This window comes from Lissotriton vulgaris, chromosome 6 (assembly GCF_964263255.1).
Source record: "Lissotriton vulgaris chromosome 6, aLisVul1.2, whole genome shotgun sequence".
NCBI classification, from domain to species: domain Eukaryota; kingdom Metazoa; phylum Chordata; class Amphibia; order Caudata; family Salamandridae; genus Lissotriton; species Lissotriton vulgaris.
In genome coordinates, this window is record NC_141694.1 from 182897892 (window position 1) to 182911927 (window position 14036).

Below are 14036 nucleotides of genomic sequence, written 5' to 3' on the forward strand. Positions count from 1 at the left end.
TATGATTCGGTAATTACCAAATCGGTATTTACCGATACGGTAACTGCCATTCATTCCTATTGGCCTGGAGGCCCATAGGAATGAATGTCAATTACCGAATCCGTAAATACCGATTCGGTAATTGGGGGAAACATAGAAGGGTGGCAAGGTGTCACTTTGACACCCTGTTGCACCCCTCAATTGTGCATGGGTGCACATGTTGCAGACATAGATGCCCTTAGGGCATGTATGTCTGCAACATGGCACTGTTTTAAAAGCAAAAAAAATGCTTTTCAAAGGGTTTTTATTATTTACCACCAACTTCTAGTTGGTGGTAAATAACGAATTCTTAAACCCCTGTAGCACTGATTACAGTGCTACCTACATGTCAAAATACAGATTCGGTAATTTTACCGATTCTGTATTTTACTGAATCGGTAAAATTACCGAATCTGTATTTTAACATGCCCCTACATCCCAAACTCCAAATACCGGTCGGTAGCGGCCGAAATCAGCCGTTACTGACCGGTATTTGCCTTCCTACATCTGGCCCTAAATTTTTTCACGAGTGGGCACTTATTTTTTGGGCTCAAACAGCTCTGTCAGCTGTCCTTCCAATCCTCTCCATGCTGGGGTGAGTTCTAACAATGCAAACAAAAATGTGTGTATTAAAACTATCTCTTGGTGGGTAGAAATACTTTTATTCTGGTATTCTCAATGAATAGGATTAAAAACAAGCAGTGTGAAATCAGAATATGGCTGTTCTACTACTTCATATTAACCCCTTCGCTGCGGGGGTTATTCCCCTGATGTGCCGGGGGGCAGGGGGGCGCGCACAGCGCCCGCATGCTCATGACGAGCTGAGCTCGTCATGAGCTACAGTGCTCCTGTGCTCATGACAAGCTCAGCTCGTCACAGGTGCATTGGCTCTGTGGAACGTTCAGCACAGCGGGGGAATTCTCCCCGCACCTGAGCGTTCCACGGGCCATGACGAGCTGAGCTCGTCATGAGCACCGGAGCACCGTGGCTCATAACGAGCTCAGTTCGTCATGAGCATGGAAGGGGTTAAGGTCAACATGTTTCTGCCTAAATTGACTGACAGATTCATTGCATTCGTCAGGACCAAAATCATGAGTCACTCTGCTTGTAATGTAAGTGTATAAATAAAAGTTATACTTTCAATCATTTAGTGGCTATCCTATGGTACCCATCAAAAAATCAAAGGAGGGAGTAAAGGGGAAAAAGGTAGAATCGTCCTCACACACTGAAACCTGATTCAGTGTCATGCTTCATCATTGGAGTCTTCCCACACCTCTACAGGACGGGGCGTGTTACAACTCACGTAGACGCAGGAGCACTTTATGCAGTGATTGGTGAGTATGTGTAGTGCGTGGGATTGTGAAAAGAAAATGTGAGATAGTTAAAAATTCTCTGGTTAGTGGAACGAAAATACTTTGTCTTCCCTGGCTGAGAATAGTAAAAGTGGGGAGGTGCAGGTGGTGTACTATAATGAGTCACCTCCTACAAGGTCGGCATGTTTCAGAAGCCATCCTCTTGGTTATCTTCCTCAGGACCAAAAAAACGATAACAAACAACTCTGAAATTTAAATATGTGCCACTACCACACAATGTCTGCAGCACATTTTATTAACAGTGTGGGAGAGCAGCAAGTAACCAGGAGGGGACAGCAAATATTCATTGGGTCTCTTATGTAATGGCTCCAAAGCTAATTATTAAAGACATCCCATAAATGTAATATAATTTGGCCTCTTCTAAAGCGTGCAAGTTCATGCTATATAAAATTGCTGTTGCTGTGGCTGGCAAAAGTTTAAAAAAGACACACAATAACTTATTCATAGCTACTGACACAAAAGACAAAAAGAAATACAAAAATGTGACCAAGACCACACAGTGTCTGCAGCCAATTAAAGCAACATATTGTGGGAGTCATGGGGGCGTCGCATTCAAAAAGCATGTTGTGGGAGTCAGAAGTATTTTAAATGTAAATTGTGTTAGTCTTCTACACAAAATTGATGAAAGGAGTACAATTGTTTTTGATACTGTTCAAGTAAGATTAAGGAAAAAAATAAAACTTCCTTACTTGGATATCTCACTGCAGGCTGGTGAAGCGATGTGTAAGAAGAGCAAGTTGAAGTGGTCGCAGCATAGTAAATAATGTAAATATGGTGGCTTTGTTTTGGGTTTAAATAAAGACAACAATTGAAGTGAATAAGAGTACTATGGGGATTTGTAATTAAATGATTGGACTGCATGGGAAAATCCAGAGATAAATAATTAAAAGGAAAATGCTAATTCTGTCATTGTATTTCCACTGCGAGTTATTAAAAGCCTTCTCCTGCTCTGTTTAATTTTCACACACCACAGACTTAAGTGTCTTAATTATAACCACATACTTAATTCATGGCACATTTGTATTCAAGTTGATATTACTCTAAATGACTACAACATGTATCATGAGTATCTACTGTTTGTGGTGTGCATAGCGAGCAAGTAATTTTGTTAAATAAAAAAGAAAGAAGTGCTAAATTGATGAATCAATGGGGCATATTATCAAGCCTGTGCGCTAAAATTATCGCCGCTTTATCGGCCGAAAACGGCCGATAAAGCGGCGATAATGGGCTTGATAATAGGCTCTATGGAATTCCAATCGAAGCACATGTTAGATGTGAAGACATCTAACATGGGCTTCGATTGGAATTCCACAGAGCATATTATCAAGCCCATTATCGCCGCTTTATCGGCCGTTTTCGGCCGATAAAGCGGCGATAATTTTAGCACACAGGCTTGATAATATGCCCCAATGTTTCCAGAATAAACTGCATAATAGATCTCTTCACAATAGATCCTGTTTGTGTGCTCCTTTTTCCCAAAATGTTTGATGAGTTTAGAACTTACTGCCACACTGCTAGGGATTCGCCCTGTAATCTGTTTAAAGTGTTTGCTTTGCCAGGTGTAATTAGGTAGCAACTTGATTTCCAAATCTGCCGACTTATGCTGAATGCATATGCATCTAAAGTAGTATTCACACTCTGCCAGTTGGAGAGCCCTGTTAGATCTCCGGTCAGTGCTCGAGGTTAGGTTTGGTCACACGGGTGAATGGGCATGAGGTGGACTAATTTCTGTGTTTGTGGTGGCTGGTGTCTCACATTGCAGCCAGAAGCGGCTCGTCCCCTATTGTGGAGGAGCATCTCCCCCCATAAATGGCAGGAAAGGAAAAATAAAATGACACTCGTTTCATTTCACCTTTCCTGACGGGTCTTGTGGATGGGGCCTTGGGGGATGGCTGCACAGAGGGGAGAGGTAATGCACTCCTTTCACTGTGCATAATGGTTTGGCTGGCTGTCTCAGGCCGACCAAACCCTTGTGCTCAGTTAAGCTTTCTCCAACCCCAGCTGCATTGCTTGGGGTTATAGAAAGAAGGCACAGACTCCCAGTCTGTCTGGAGCGCTAATCTAGAGGACTCAGGCCAATCCTGAAGCTGCTCTCATGTGAGAGCAGCTTCAGAATTGGCGGCAGGGCAGGCTGGGAGCTTGTGCCTGAAGAAGAGGAGGAGAGGAGCGCGAAGCTGAATGGGGCCAGCTGAAGGGAAGGCTTTTTCACAAATTATTATATATTGTGTTATTTTGCCAACCTTTCTTCATGACCCCTATGTCACCCCCACCTCCCCACCCACCTCGCCACTCATAGCAGACAACAGTCCTACTGATGGCAGCCCAGGGCTGAGGCGGGAGGCATGGCTTTGCGATCTGTCTTAAATTATCTGCTTTTGGCATTGGTGGAAACTGACCAGCCGCAGGTTTTTGACCCGCAGACACTGAAGATAAGGAGGTTGGGTAGGGATACGTGTTTATGAACAAAGCCCTGCCCTGTTGGGGTAGTTTGTATGAAGGTGGTTTGGATGTGCCACCGGATGTCAGCTTTCGATGCCTGTGTCACCAGCATGGAAAGTGTTGGCAGAATGCAATTCAATTTCCGTTTAGCTTCCCATTACAAAAGCCCAACACTGGTGACCAAGACACAGCATAGCCTACAGCTGACTGCTGAAGAGAAAGTAATAGCCAAAACACTGTGGCAAGGCGGTGCGAGGTAGTACAGGTTCTCCAAGCTCGCGATGTCGGTAGGGTTGGAATACAGCACAGTGAGGTTCACTCCATACAAGTTAAATGCATAAAAACAAGATGGCCGGCACTGCTTTGAAATGCATAATGAGAATGCATTTTAATTGAACATTCCAAAGTAGTGCCAGCCATGTTGTATGCTGATAGCCAAGAACGAAGTGTAAGGGCTAGCACGGCCACCTCTGAAACTGGGGAATAGGGTTCAGCCTCGGCAGGAGGGTCAACATCCTGAGACTGAGCAATTCACTTTCACTTAATCTCTTATGCCTGGAATGTGTCCATCTGTAATAGAACTGGTGTTTGTGTATCGCGCTATGTAAAAGTACCCAACAAAAGCGCTGCACAGGGGAAACTACACAAACACACTTTAAATGTGTGCACAGGGAGAGTATGTAAACAAAACAAAAAAAATCCTAGAAATGTGGATGGATACAGTATTTTGGGCATGGGACACTGATAAGAAAAAGAAATCATGAGGCAGGGCCTTCAGCACTGCTGCTGCACTGCTCTTGAACAATCTTCCACCTGAGTTGAGACAGCTGGAGGATCTTCTTCAATTTAGAAAAAGCATGAAGACATGGCTCTATCCTAGAGCATGATTCCATCCATTCCCCTTAAATACTTTCTGCTAACTTCACCTCACTCATTATGGGTTCAATTGGGGCACATGTATGACAAGCGCCAGGATGCCCGTAGCGTGATAGTGCACTATATAAGTGCCGATAACAATAACAATAACAATTGGATGTTTGAAAATGGTGAGTACAAAGTCAGTATTGACATTTTTAAATTCCTTACTTTGAATATCAGGGTATTTCATCATGAGTAACATCCCCCAACGAAGAGATGTGGAAGTGGTCTCCATTCCAGCTGCAAACAGATTTCTCACAACGCATTTTAGGTTCTTGTCATGGAAGTATGTGTCCGGCTTAGACTTTTCCTAGGAAGGGAAAAGTAAGTGTTAAGTTGCTATATATTTATTAGTCACTAGTAATTGCCGGTGGCGACATTTTCCAACAACAGTTAAAACTAGTCTCCTTATTGTGCAAATGATTTCTAGAGTCACAGCAATATATGTGATTGGTGGCTGTTGTTTTATTGTTAATAATATGATCTTGTCAAGTCCATTGTATCCAATTTTTTAATCAAGCAATCTCATTGATTTGTAAACCTAGTGCTGCAGCTTGTGGTTAGGCAGTTCAGTCATAGCGTACCCATTTCCCAGGCTATTAAAGATTGGTATATGCAGTAGAACTAGCATGTCATGCTATATGCACAGGTCCTAACATTGGCATGAATATACTCCCAGCAGTCCTTTATCTTTTCTAGAGCTGGGGGAGGATGTAATTCCACTGGTTTCAAGGTAAGAGTGTAAATCATCAATTACATTTTTGAAAACTGAAGAATTTGGGGTCTGGGTACAGAGAATTACGGAGTTACGCAGCTATCACTCAGATCGGCAACACTTCTATTCCGGGGCAAGAACTCTGTACACTCCAGCCATAGGATAGTAGAACAGCATAGTGGAAGGAAACCCCAGAATGGAAAGACCAATGATGGAAGAACACACAGTGAGTGGAAATGAGGGTGTGGGTATTGAGCTGTCAATCCATCCAAACAGAATCCATTAGAAACGAATCTCTTAATCCTCAAGGCCAAACACCAAAAATTCAAAAAACATCTTCAAAGAAAAATCCTCCTTTTTCCGGGAACAACTAGACAAGTCCAAAAACATACCTAAAGAACTTTTCAACATCATAAAGCAACAAACATCTTCTTTTCCTCAACTGGAAAGTAATAAGTTGATCAAATGCTGTGATGAATTTGCATCATTCTTTTAATCCCTCCTTCCCCCTCACATCTCTCTTCTGCACCAACACAGCTCCACCAAGTACCAACACAGCTCTCAAACTTTAACTTCCTGCACTCTGATGGCGGAACATGTATCCTGTCCTAAGAGACTGAGGCAAGATCAAACACACTTGTATGTCAGCGCAACATCCATTTGAATATAACGTGATGCCCGCAGCTTCCCTCCCATCCTACTTAAGGATTTTAATGACAAGAAATGAAAGTGCAGACACGCCAACCTACTTAAGGTCATTATTTTCCTTCTCTTCACAGGACTACGTCAACCATGAGTCCCGGTGTTGCCAAACTCCACCCACTTAGGGAGGACGACGCCAGCTGGTCAAACAAAAACGCGTTTGACTAGCGTGAAGAGAGCATGGTGATGAACTGCGCACAGTCCATGAGGAAGGGGCGTTTGTTGGCCCGGAAACACGTCAGACTCAATTTTTAACTCAAGGGAACCTGTGAACATTACTGAGGAGCCAAACACAGACCGGAGGGTTGGATGAAGCGGTGAGCCCTCCCGAAGCGCTTGCGCAATTTGCTCTACTATATATATATATATATATATATATATATATATATATAAATATATATATGTCTATATTACCTACTGGCAAAGAGGTAGCCTTTGGTTCACACTCGTGCCTTTTGGTTATGGTGGTTCAGTAGTCCAAGGGATAGTGTTGCTTGTCTAGAATCACACTGTGAGTTTGTGTGCATTTAGGAACCATTGTGAGAGAAGCATTTGGGTACTTCATGACTTTGCAGACACATTACTAAAGTGCAGTCCAGAAATATGTAGATTGTGTGCAGTCACCTTACCCCTTCCAGAGTACTGAATGTGATTTGGTAAAGTCCAAGGGATAGTGTTGCTTGTCTAGAATCACACTGTGAGGCTGTGCGCATTTGGGCAACCATTGTGAGAGAAGCATTTGGTTACATCATGTGTTTATTGACAGACAACTGCTTAAAAACGTATCCTGTTCTCAAGTTTTGGTAGAATTGGAAACCAGTCATTGCTTATGCATTCGTAGAATGAGTCAGGCCTTTACACTAGAGTGTAGTTCTGAAATATGTAGAATGTATGCAGTCACCTTACCCCTTCCAGACTAGTGAATGTGTTTTGGTAAAGTCCAAGGAATAGTGTTGCTTGTCTAGAATCACACTGTGAGTCTGTGTGCATATGGTTTTCAAAAGGAAAGAAAGAGAAATGGAGGAACAAAACAATGAACTTCAGGAAAAAAAAACCTCTAGCACCGATGGTTCTCTTGTGCTCTGCAAATCAAGTCCAAGCCTGCTCTCCGTAACAGAGCAATCTGTTGCACTTAATACATTGTATTTTGAGTTGGACAAACTGTGGATGTATGTCCAGATGTTGTGAGGACGAAGCAGCAGCAGAGGTGCTTGCAACTGCAGCTGAAGTATTTTCACAAAGTCTTTTGCATTCCTCCTTCGCCAAGTTCACAGAGTGCTGCGTCTTAAGATGTTTTAACATACTTGCGGTCCCACAAGAGTATTTTTTTTTGGGTGGGGTCACCTCTTGACAGGACCCTTTTGCGGACTTTGCATGTGACTTTCGCTGCGTTCACTTTCTTCTGTCCCTCCGGTATTGAAAAAAACTTCCACACCATTGAGGTGTATCTCTCAGTACATGGAGGTTCTTGAACAAATTCATCATCCGAAGAGTGGTCAGATTCAGATGGTAGCTGCTGTCCTGAAGCCATTGCAAGAAATAGCAGGTGTGCAATTTCCCAAAAAAGGTTCTTCTCAGTAGAGAGTTGTTCCTCCAAAGAAGGTCTAAGCGAATGATTGAAATTGGTGGGGTCCTTCAATAGTTAGAATAGGAAGTGTTATGAACCAATCAAATCTCTTTTTTTCAGGTCACATGGGGTCCGCGCATCCAGCGCACAGGCAGCACGCACCCAAAGCGACTTCGCGAAATCCCATTAAAAACTAATATAGGTTGATTAAAAGTAAAAGTATATTATATTTATGATTAGCTCAGATAATATCTTGCCTTAATATTTATTATAAATACATATATATATCTTTTTAGACAGTAAAAGATTTCGCAGAAGTCACACACCCACCGCATCGAACACATATATGACGTCGCATGGAAGCGCGCGAGCGGGGCATAACGTAATACGCATGTGTCGCACATGTGCCTGAAATCGCGTACCGGTCGAATAGGAATCGCGCAGGAAAATACGTACTCATCGCACACCCTACGTGGATCCTACACAACAATCATAAAATGGCGGCTAGGTTCCGCGCAGTGGTCGAGAAAGGTAAGCTTTGGGTGTGCGACTCCCAAAAAAATGTGAAAAAAATATTATAAATAAATTTAAAAAATATAAAATAAAAAAAACAAAATTAGAGTTTCAATATTTTTAAAAACATTTTTTTCTATTTATATTAAAAATATGTAATGTAATTTAAAAAATAAAATATGTGAAAATAAATAGTTTTAAAAATGTAGAAAAGCAGTATCAAAAAAAATATAGCAATTAATATATTTAAAAATTATCATTTAAAAAACCTATGAAATTCACTGAAAAAAACATAGGTTTCAGATATGTTAATGTTAGGAATTAGCATTTACAAAACCTTTGAAAATCATTGAAAAAACCATAGGCTTCAGGTATGTTATAGTTAGGAGTTAGCGTTTAAAAAACCTTAGAAATTCACAGAAAAAACCATATGTTTTAGGGGTGTTATAGTTAGCTGGACATTTCACTTGTACAAAACCATTGAAATTCCTCTGTTATAGTTAGTTGTACTAACTATAATTTGCGCACCTGCAATCCACTGCTGATGATGTCACATATTACATAATTCATTTTTCGCAACTGTTGCATGCGCCGGGGAGTGCGAGCTCCGGATCACGGGGAGGGCCGACCCTGGCCGGGTGATGGATAAGCAGGAAGCGCGGATTTTCAGCAGCTGGTCAACTCAGGAGCTCAGACCGACCAGAGAAACAACAACCGTGGAGAGCCCAGCGCTCCTGCCCCTCTCCAGGCTCCATGCTCCTCCACTACCAACAGCTCAGCACCCGGGCAGGTGCCATTTTCTGCATGGAAGCTCACCAGATAAGATCGGGGGCGGACTACGGGACTATCGGACCACCAAGAGCCTGCTTTTAGCGGCCGCTAAGCCCCCCACGCACAACACCACCACCCACAGCATGTTTAACTGGGCTCTGGTGAGAGGCCCCCTCCTCCTTCCTTTAAACTTTGTTTTAGACTTTACTGCCTCCCGTTCTGCGATCAGCTGCCTTGGCGCCTGTGGTCTTTCTTCTCTGACCCCTGGTCTCCGGATTGAACTCCTCTGCCCCAACTCCTCATGGACGATGAGGCTGTGACTTTGCTGCGGACTGCCTTTCTCCCCCCGGACTTGCTGGCTATGGCAGTCCTCTTCCTGGACTTTCGGACTTGGAACTTTATGCTCCCTATCATTTTCTTTTTATGACTCGCTTCTTCTTCTACCTTTCTCCTCCGCCATTTTAGCGATCTCTGACCCCCCCTCTGTCCTAGCGACCTTTCTATTGTCTCTCCTGTTGCCTCTGACACACTCCTCACTGTCTCACTCATTACTATCTACTTCCCTCTCTCCTTTGTCTCACTTTCCTGCCCTTCTCTGTCAAGTCAAGTCAAGTCAAAAAAAATTGTATAGCGCGCTACATACCCAGAGGGTCTCAAGGCGCTTGAAGAAGGGTGGGGAGTTATTTGTCGAAAATCCATGTTTTGAGTTGCTTTCTGAATGCTAGGTGGTTCTGAGTGAGACGAAGGTGTGTGGGAAGTGAGTTCCAAGTTTTCGCTGCTAGGTAGGAGAAGGATCTACCTCCCATGGTGGTTTTGTTGATGCGAGGTACAGTGGCAAGGGCTTGGTTGGAGGATCGTAGTTGGCGTGAAGGGGTGTAGAAGGATAGTCGTGAGTTGAGGCATTCAGGACCGATTTCGTAGAGTGCTTTGTGTGCGTGGGTTAGGAGCCGGAAGGTGATCCTCTTATTGACAGGGAGCCAGTGGAGGTTTTTCAGGTGATCAGAGATGTGCTCTTGACGCAGGATGTCTAATATGAGCCTGGCTGAGGCGTTCTGGATACGTTGTAGTTTCTTCTGGAGTTTTGCGGTGGTGCCGGCGTAGAGGGTGTTTCCGTAGTCCAGTCGGCTTGTGACCAGAGCGTGGGTGACTGTTTTTCTGGTTTCGGTGGGGATCCAGCGGAAAGTTTTTTTGAGCATGCGAAGAATGTTGAAGCAAGATGAAGAAACGGCGTTGACTTGTCTGTTCATCGAGAGTGAGGAATCCAGGATGACGCCCAGGTTCCGTGCGTGGTCCGTCGGGATGGGTGCTTTTCCAAGGGCTTCTGGCCACCAAGAGTCGTCCCAGGTGGAAGGGGAGGTACCTAGGATGAGGACTTCTGTTTTGTCTGAGTTCAGTTTCAGTCGGCTGTGCTTCATCCATTCGGCTACTTCTTTCATCCCTTCGTGAAGGTTGGTTTTGACCGTGTTAGGGTCTCTGGTGAGTGATAGGATCAGTTGAGTGTCGTCGGCGTAGGAGATGATGTTGAGGTTATGTTGGCGTGCGATGGCCGCAAGGGGTCTCATGTAAACGTTGAATAGGGTGGGACTGAGTGAGGATCCTTGAGGTACTCCGCAGATGACTTCAGTAGCCTCTGATTTGAATGGTGGAAGGCGGACTCTCTGGGTTCTTCCGGAGAGGAACGAGGTGATCCATTCCAGAGCTTTTCCTTGGATTCCGATGTCTTTGAGGCGCTGTAGAAGGGTGCTATGGCAGACTGTGTCGAATGCTGCGGAGAGGTCGAGGAGGATGAGGGCGACTGTGTCTCCATTGTCCAGTAGAGTTCGAATGTTGTCTGTTGCTGCGATGAGGGCGGTTTCGGTGCTGTGCTTAGCTCGGAAGCCGGACTGTGAAGAGTCGAGGGATTTGTTGGTTTCGAGGAATTCGGCGAGCTGGTTGTTGACAGCTTTCTCGATGACTTTGGCCGGGAATGGAAGGAGCGAGATGGGGCGATAGTTTTTGAGTTTGGTGGGGTCCGCTGTGGGTTTCTTCAGGAGGGCGCTGAGTTCGGCATGTTTCCAGCTTTCCGGGAAGGATGCAGAGTTGAAGGAGCAATTGATGACGTCTCGGAGGTGTGGTGCAATAATGGAGTCTGCTTTGTTGAAGATGTGGTGAGGGCAGGGGTCTGTGGGGGATCCTGAATGGATAGAATTCATCAGCCGGATGGTGTCCTCAGTTGAGATTGGCTTCCAGTCCTGGAGGGTGTTCAGGGGGGGTGGGTGTCCTGCAGGGGGTTGGGTGGGTTGGTCTTGGGTTGGTTGTCGAAGCTGTTGTGGATGTCTGCAATTTTATCGTGGAAGAATGAGGCTAGGGAGTCGCAGAGGGCTTGAGAGGGGGTGATGTCGTTGGAGTTGGCTGAGGGGTTGGTAAATTCTTTGACGATGTTGAATAATTCCTTGCTGTTATGGGCGTTGTTATCTAGACGGTCCTTGAAGGCTGCTTTCTTGGCATTTGGGATTAGTTGGTGGTGTATGCGGGTGGCGTTTTTGAAGGCGTCCTTGGTGCTGGTGGTTGGGTCTTTTTTCCAGGCCTTCTCGAGGGAGCGACAGAGTTTCTTGGATTTCTTAAGGTCGTAGTTGAACCAGGAGGCCTTCTTGCTGCCTAGTTTGATTTGTCGTTTTTTCAGCGGTGCTAGAATGTCGGCGGTGTTGGATAATCATTGGGTGAGGTTGGTGGCTGCTTGGTCAGGGTTTGAGGAGTGGGCGGGGGGCTTTTGAAGAAGCGATGAGGAGATCTGGTCGATGGTGATTTTGTTCCAGTTTCTTTGCAAAGTGGGTTGGGGGTGGTTGTTGGATGTGGGCTTGTTGCAGGTGAAGTGAACGCAGCTGTGGTCAGTCCAAAGGAGAGCTGTGGTGTGGCTGAAGGAAACATGTTTGCTGGAGGTGAAGATAGGGTCGAGTGTGTGACCTGCGATGTGGGTGGGGTGGTGACAAGTTGTTTAAGTCCGAGGTTTGCGAGGGTGTCCAAAAGGGTGGTGGTGTTGCGGTCGTTGTTCTTTTCAAGGTGAAAGTTGAGGTCTCCCAAAAGGATGTATTCCTCGGAGGGGAGCGCGTGTGGAGTGATGAAGTCCGTGATGTCTTCACTAAATTGTGCGCGGGGTCCTGGTGGTCTGTAAAGGAGGGTGCCTCTGAGTGTGGTCTTGGGGTCGGTGTGGATCTGGAAGTGGAGGTGTTCGGAGTTGGCGAGATTGACGTCTGAGCTGGTTGAGATGCGGATGGATTTCTTATGGACGATAGCGATGCCTCCTCCTGTTTGGCCGGTACGGTCCTTGTGAATGATCTTATAGCACTGACCTTTGCCGCCACCGCCGAGAGTCAGACGAAGGCTGACACTGCACCAGGGAGAACCAGGGAGCTCCAGCGACCATCGCCGCCACCGCCAAGAGTCCAAAGGCACCGGACTCCGCGCCGCCGCTCCGGGAGACTACAAATCCCGGCAGGCCTCGCGGCGGCGCGTGCTGAGTGACGCGGCTCGCGCCCAGAGAGCGCCAACGCTGCCATAAAGATCGGAAACCCCCGCGTCGCGGGACGCGAGCGGGACGCCCGAGGCGAAGCCCGGGCAAAGGGCGGGCCGTCTGTGGCCATCAGTGGACTGCAGTGGACGGGCGGGCCACCCCTCTAACATCTGTATCAAAGGTGAGCACTTACTTTGGAGTACAAAATGGATGACAGCAATAACATTGATGTCAAAAACAAGGCTGTTGACACTTCTGTCTCCCTCATCACTTCCTTTGAGTCAATGATAGACTCCGCTTTTAATGAAATAGTGGAGACTGAGAGAATGTTTTCTATGGGTTACCTTTCCATTAACAATAAAATGACTTTTACAAGTAGTACAAGTAGTACAAGCTGTGCCAACGGAGATGTACACATAAACCCGGAAATAATTGTGGTAAAATCGTCACATCCCTTTGTTGACGTGCCCACTATTTTGGATGATGAAAATACTGTCACCTACATAGCACAAGATTCCGCTTTTACAACACCAGCGGCAGTAATGCCTAAGCCAATACTGACAGTGACATCCCCAGTATCCCTCCAGACAGAGAGTGTTTCTACAATTACAACTGCCTCGCAGGATGATGTCATTAATCTGGACATCACTGATTCTAGTAGTAACAAACCGGGAAGGGAAAAACGTAAAAGAAGCACAACTAAGCAAAGTGCAAATAAAAGGAAACAGCCCTTATTCCACAAAAATCAGCCCACACCGCAAAGTTTGTGGAATAAAAATAAATCTTCGGGGGCACAAATTGTCCTTACAGAGGATAAAGACTCCGCTGATATGGACAGTATTTCTGATGCATCTACCACTCACCTTTGCAGGAATTCTAAAACCATATGGACCCAAACAGCATTAATGGGTGATAATTACAATCTATCCAGACAGAATGGGAACATAATAGAAACCATAGTCGATACTATTTTTAACCGGATTGAAAAGCAAATGATAAGTCAGTTTAATAACGTTTTTAAAAGACTGGATAGATTAGACAACCTGGTCAAGACTGGAGAAATAAAAAGGAAGGGGTCAATTATCTTGGACCAAGTTAGAGCAGATCGCCTCTTGAAGGAATTGGAAACTGCAAACAATATACTGTCATCAAAGAAACAGGACATCACTAGCACTTTGGGTGGGGTATTAAGCAATTCTGCATCTTCATCTCCATCTACTGCGCCATCAATAACCAAACCCACAACTACTAAAAAAGGGCCAACTATGAATAAAGTTAACTTATCCATAAAACCGACTCCCATACCTGCTCCCAGGAAAGTTGTTATGCCATCTACTTCTAACATTCCTGTTCCAAACAGCAACAATGGCCCAATTAAACCAACTGCAGCTCCCAAACCGACTGCTGCCAATAACAACGTGGGAACTGGCTCTCAAGGGTCTATTAAGCCTTTTAAACACCAAGGACCAGCCCTACATTTGCCACCGGATGCTTGTCCTTTTGTTTTGGTTCTAGCAGGTGTTCCGCCAT

The 14036-nt window shown here is 45.1% G+C and overlaps 1 protein-coding gene across 1 annotated transcript in view; it reads right to left on the reverse strand.

Moving 5' to 3' along the window:
• The window catches only part of LOC147706990 (cytochrome P450 2K1-like), a 528089-nt gene that overhangs the window by 159627 nt on the left and 354426 nt on the right, over positions 1–14036 (reverse strand). Inside the window, exon 6 of the mRNA XM_086926217.1 lies at positions 4917–5058. Coding sequence (XP_086782343.1) covers positions 4917–5058 — 142 coding nt within the window. The remainder of the gene's footprint in view (positions 1–4916; positions 5059–14036) is intronic.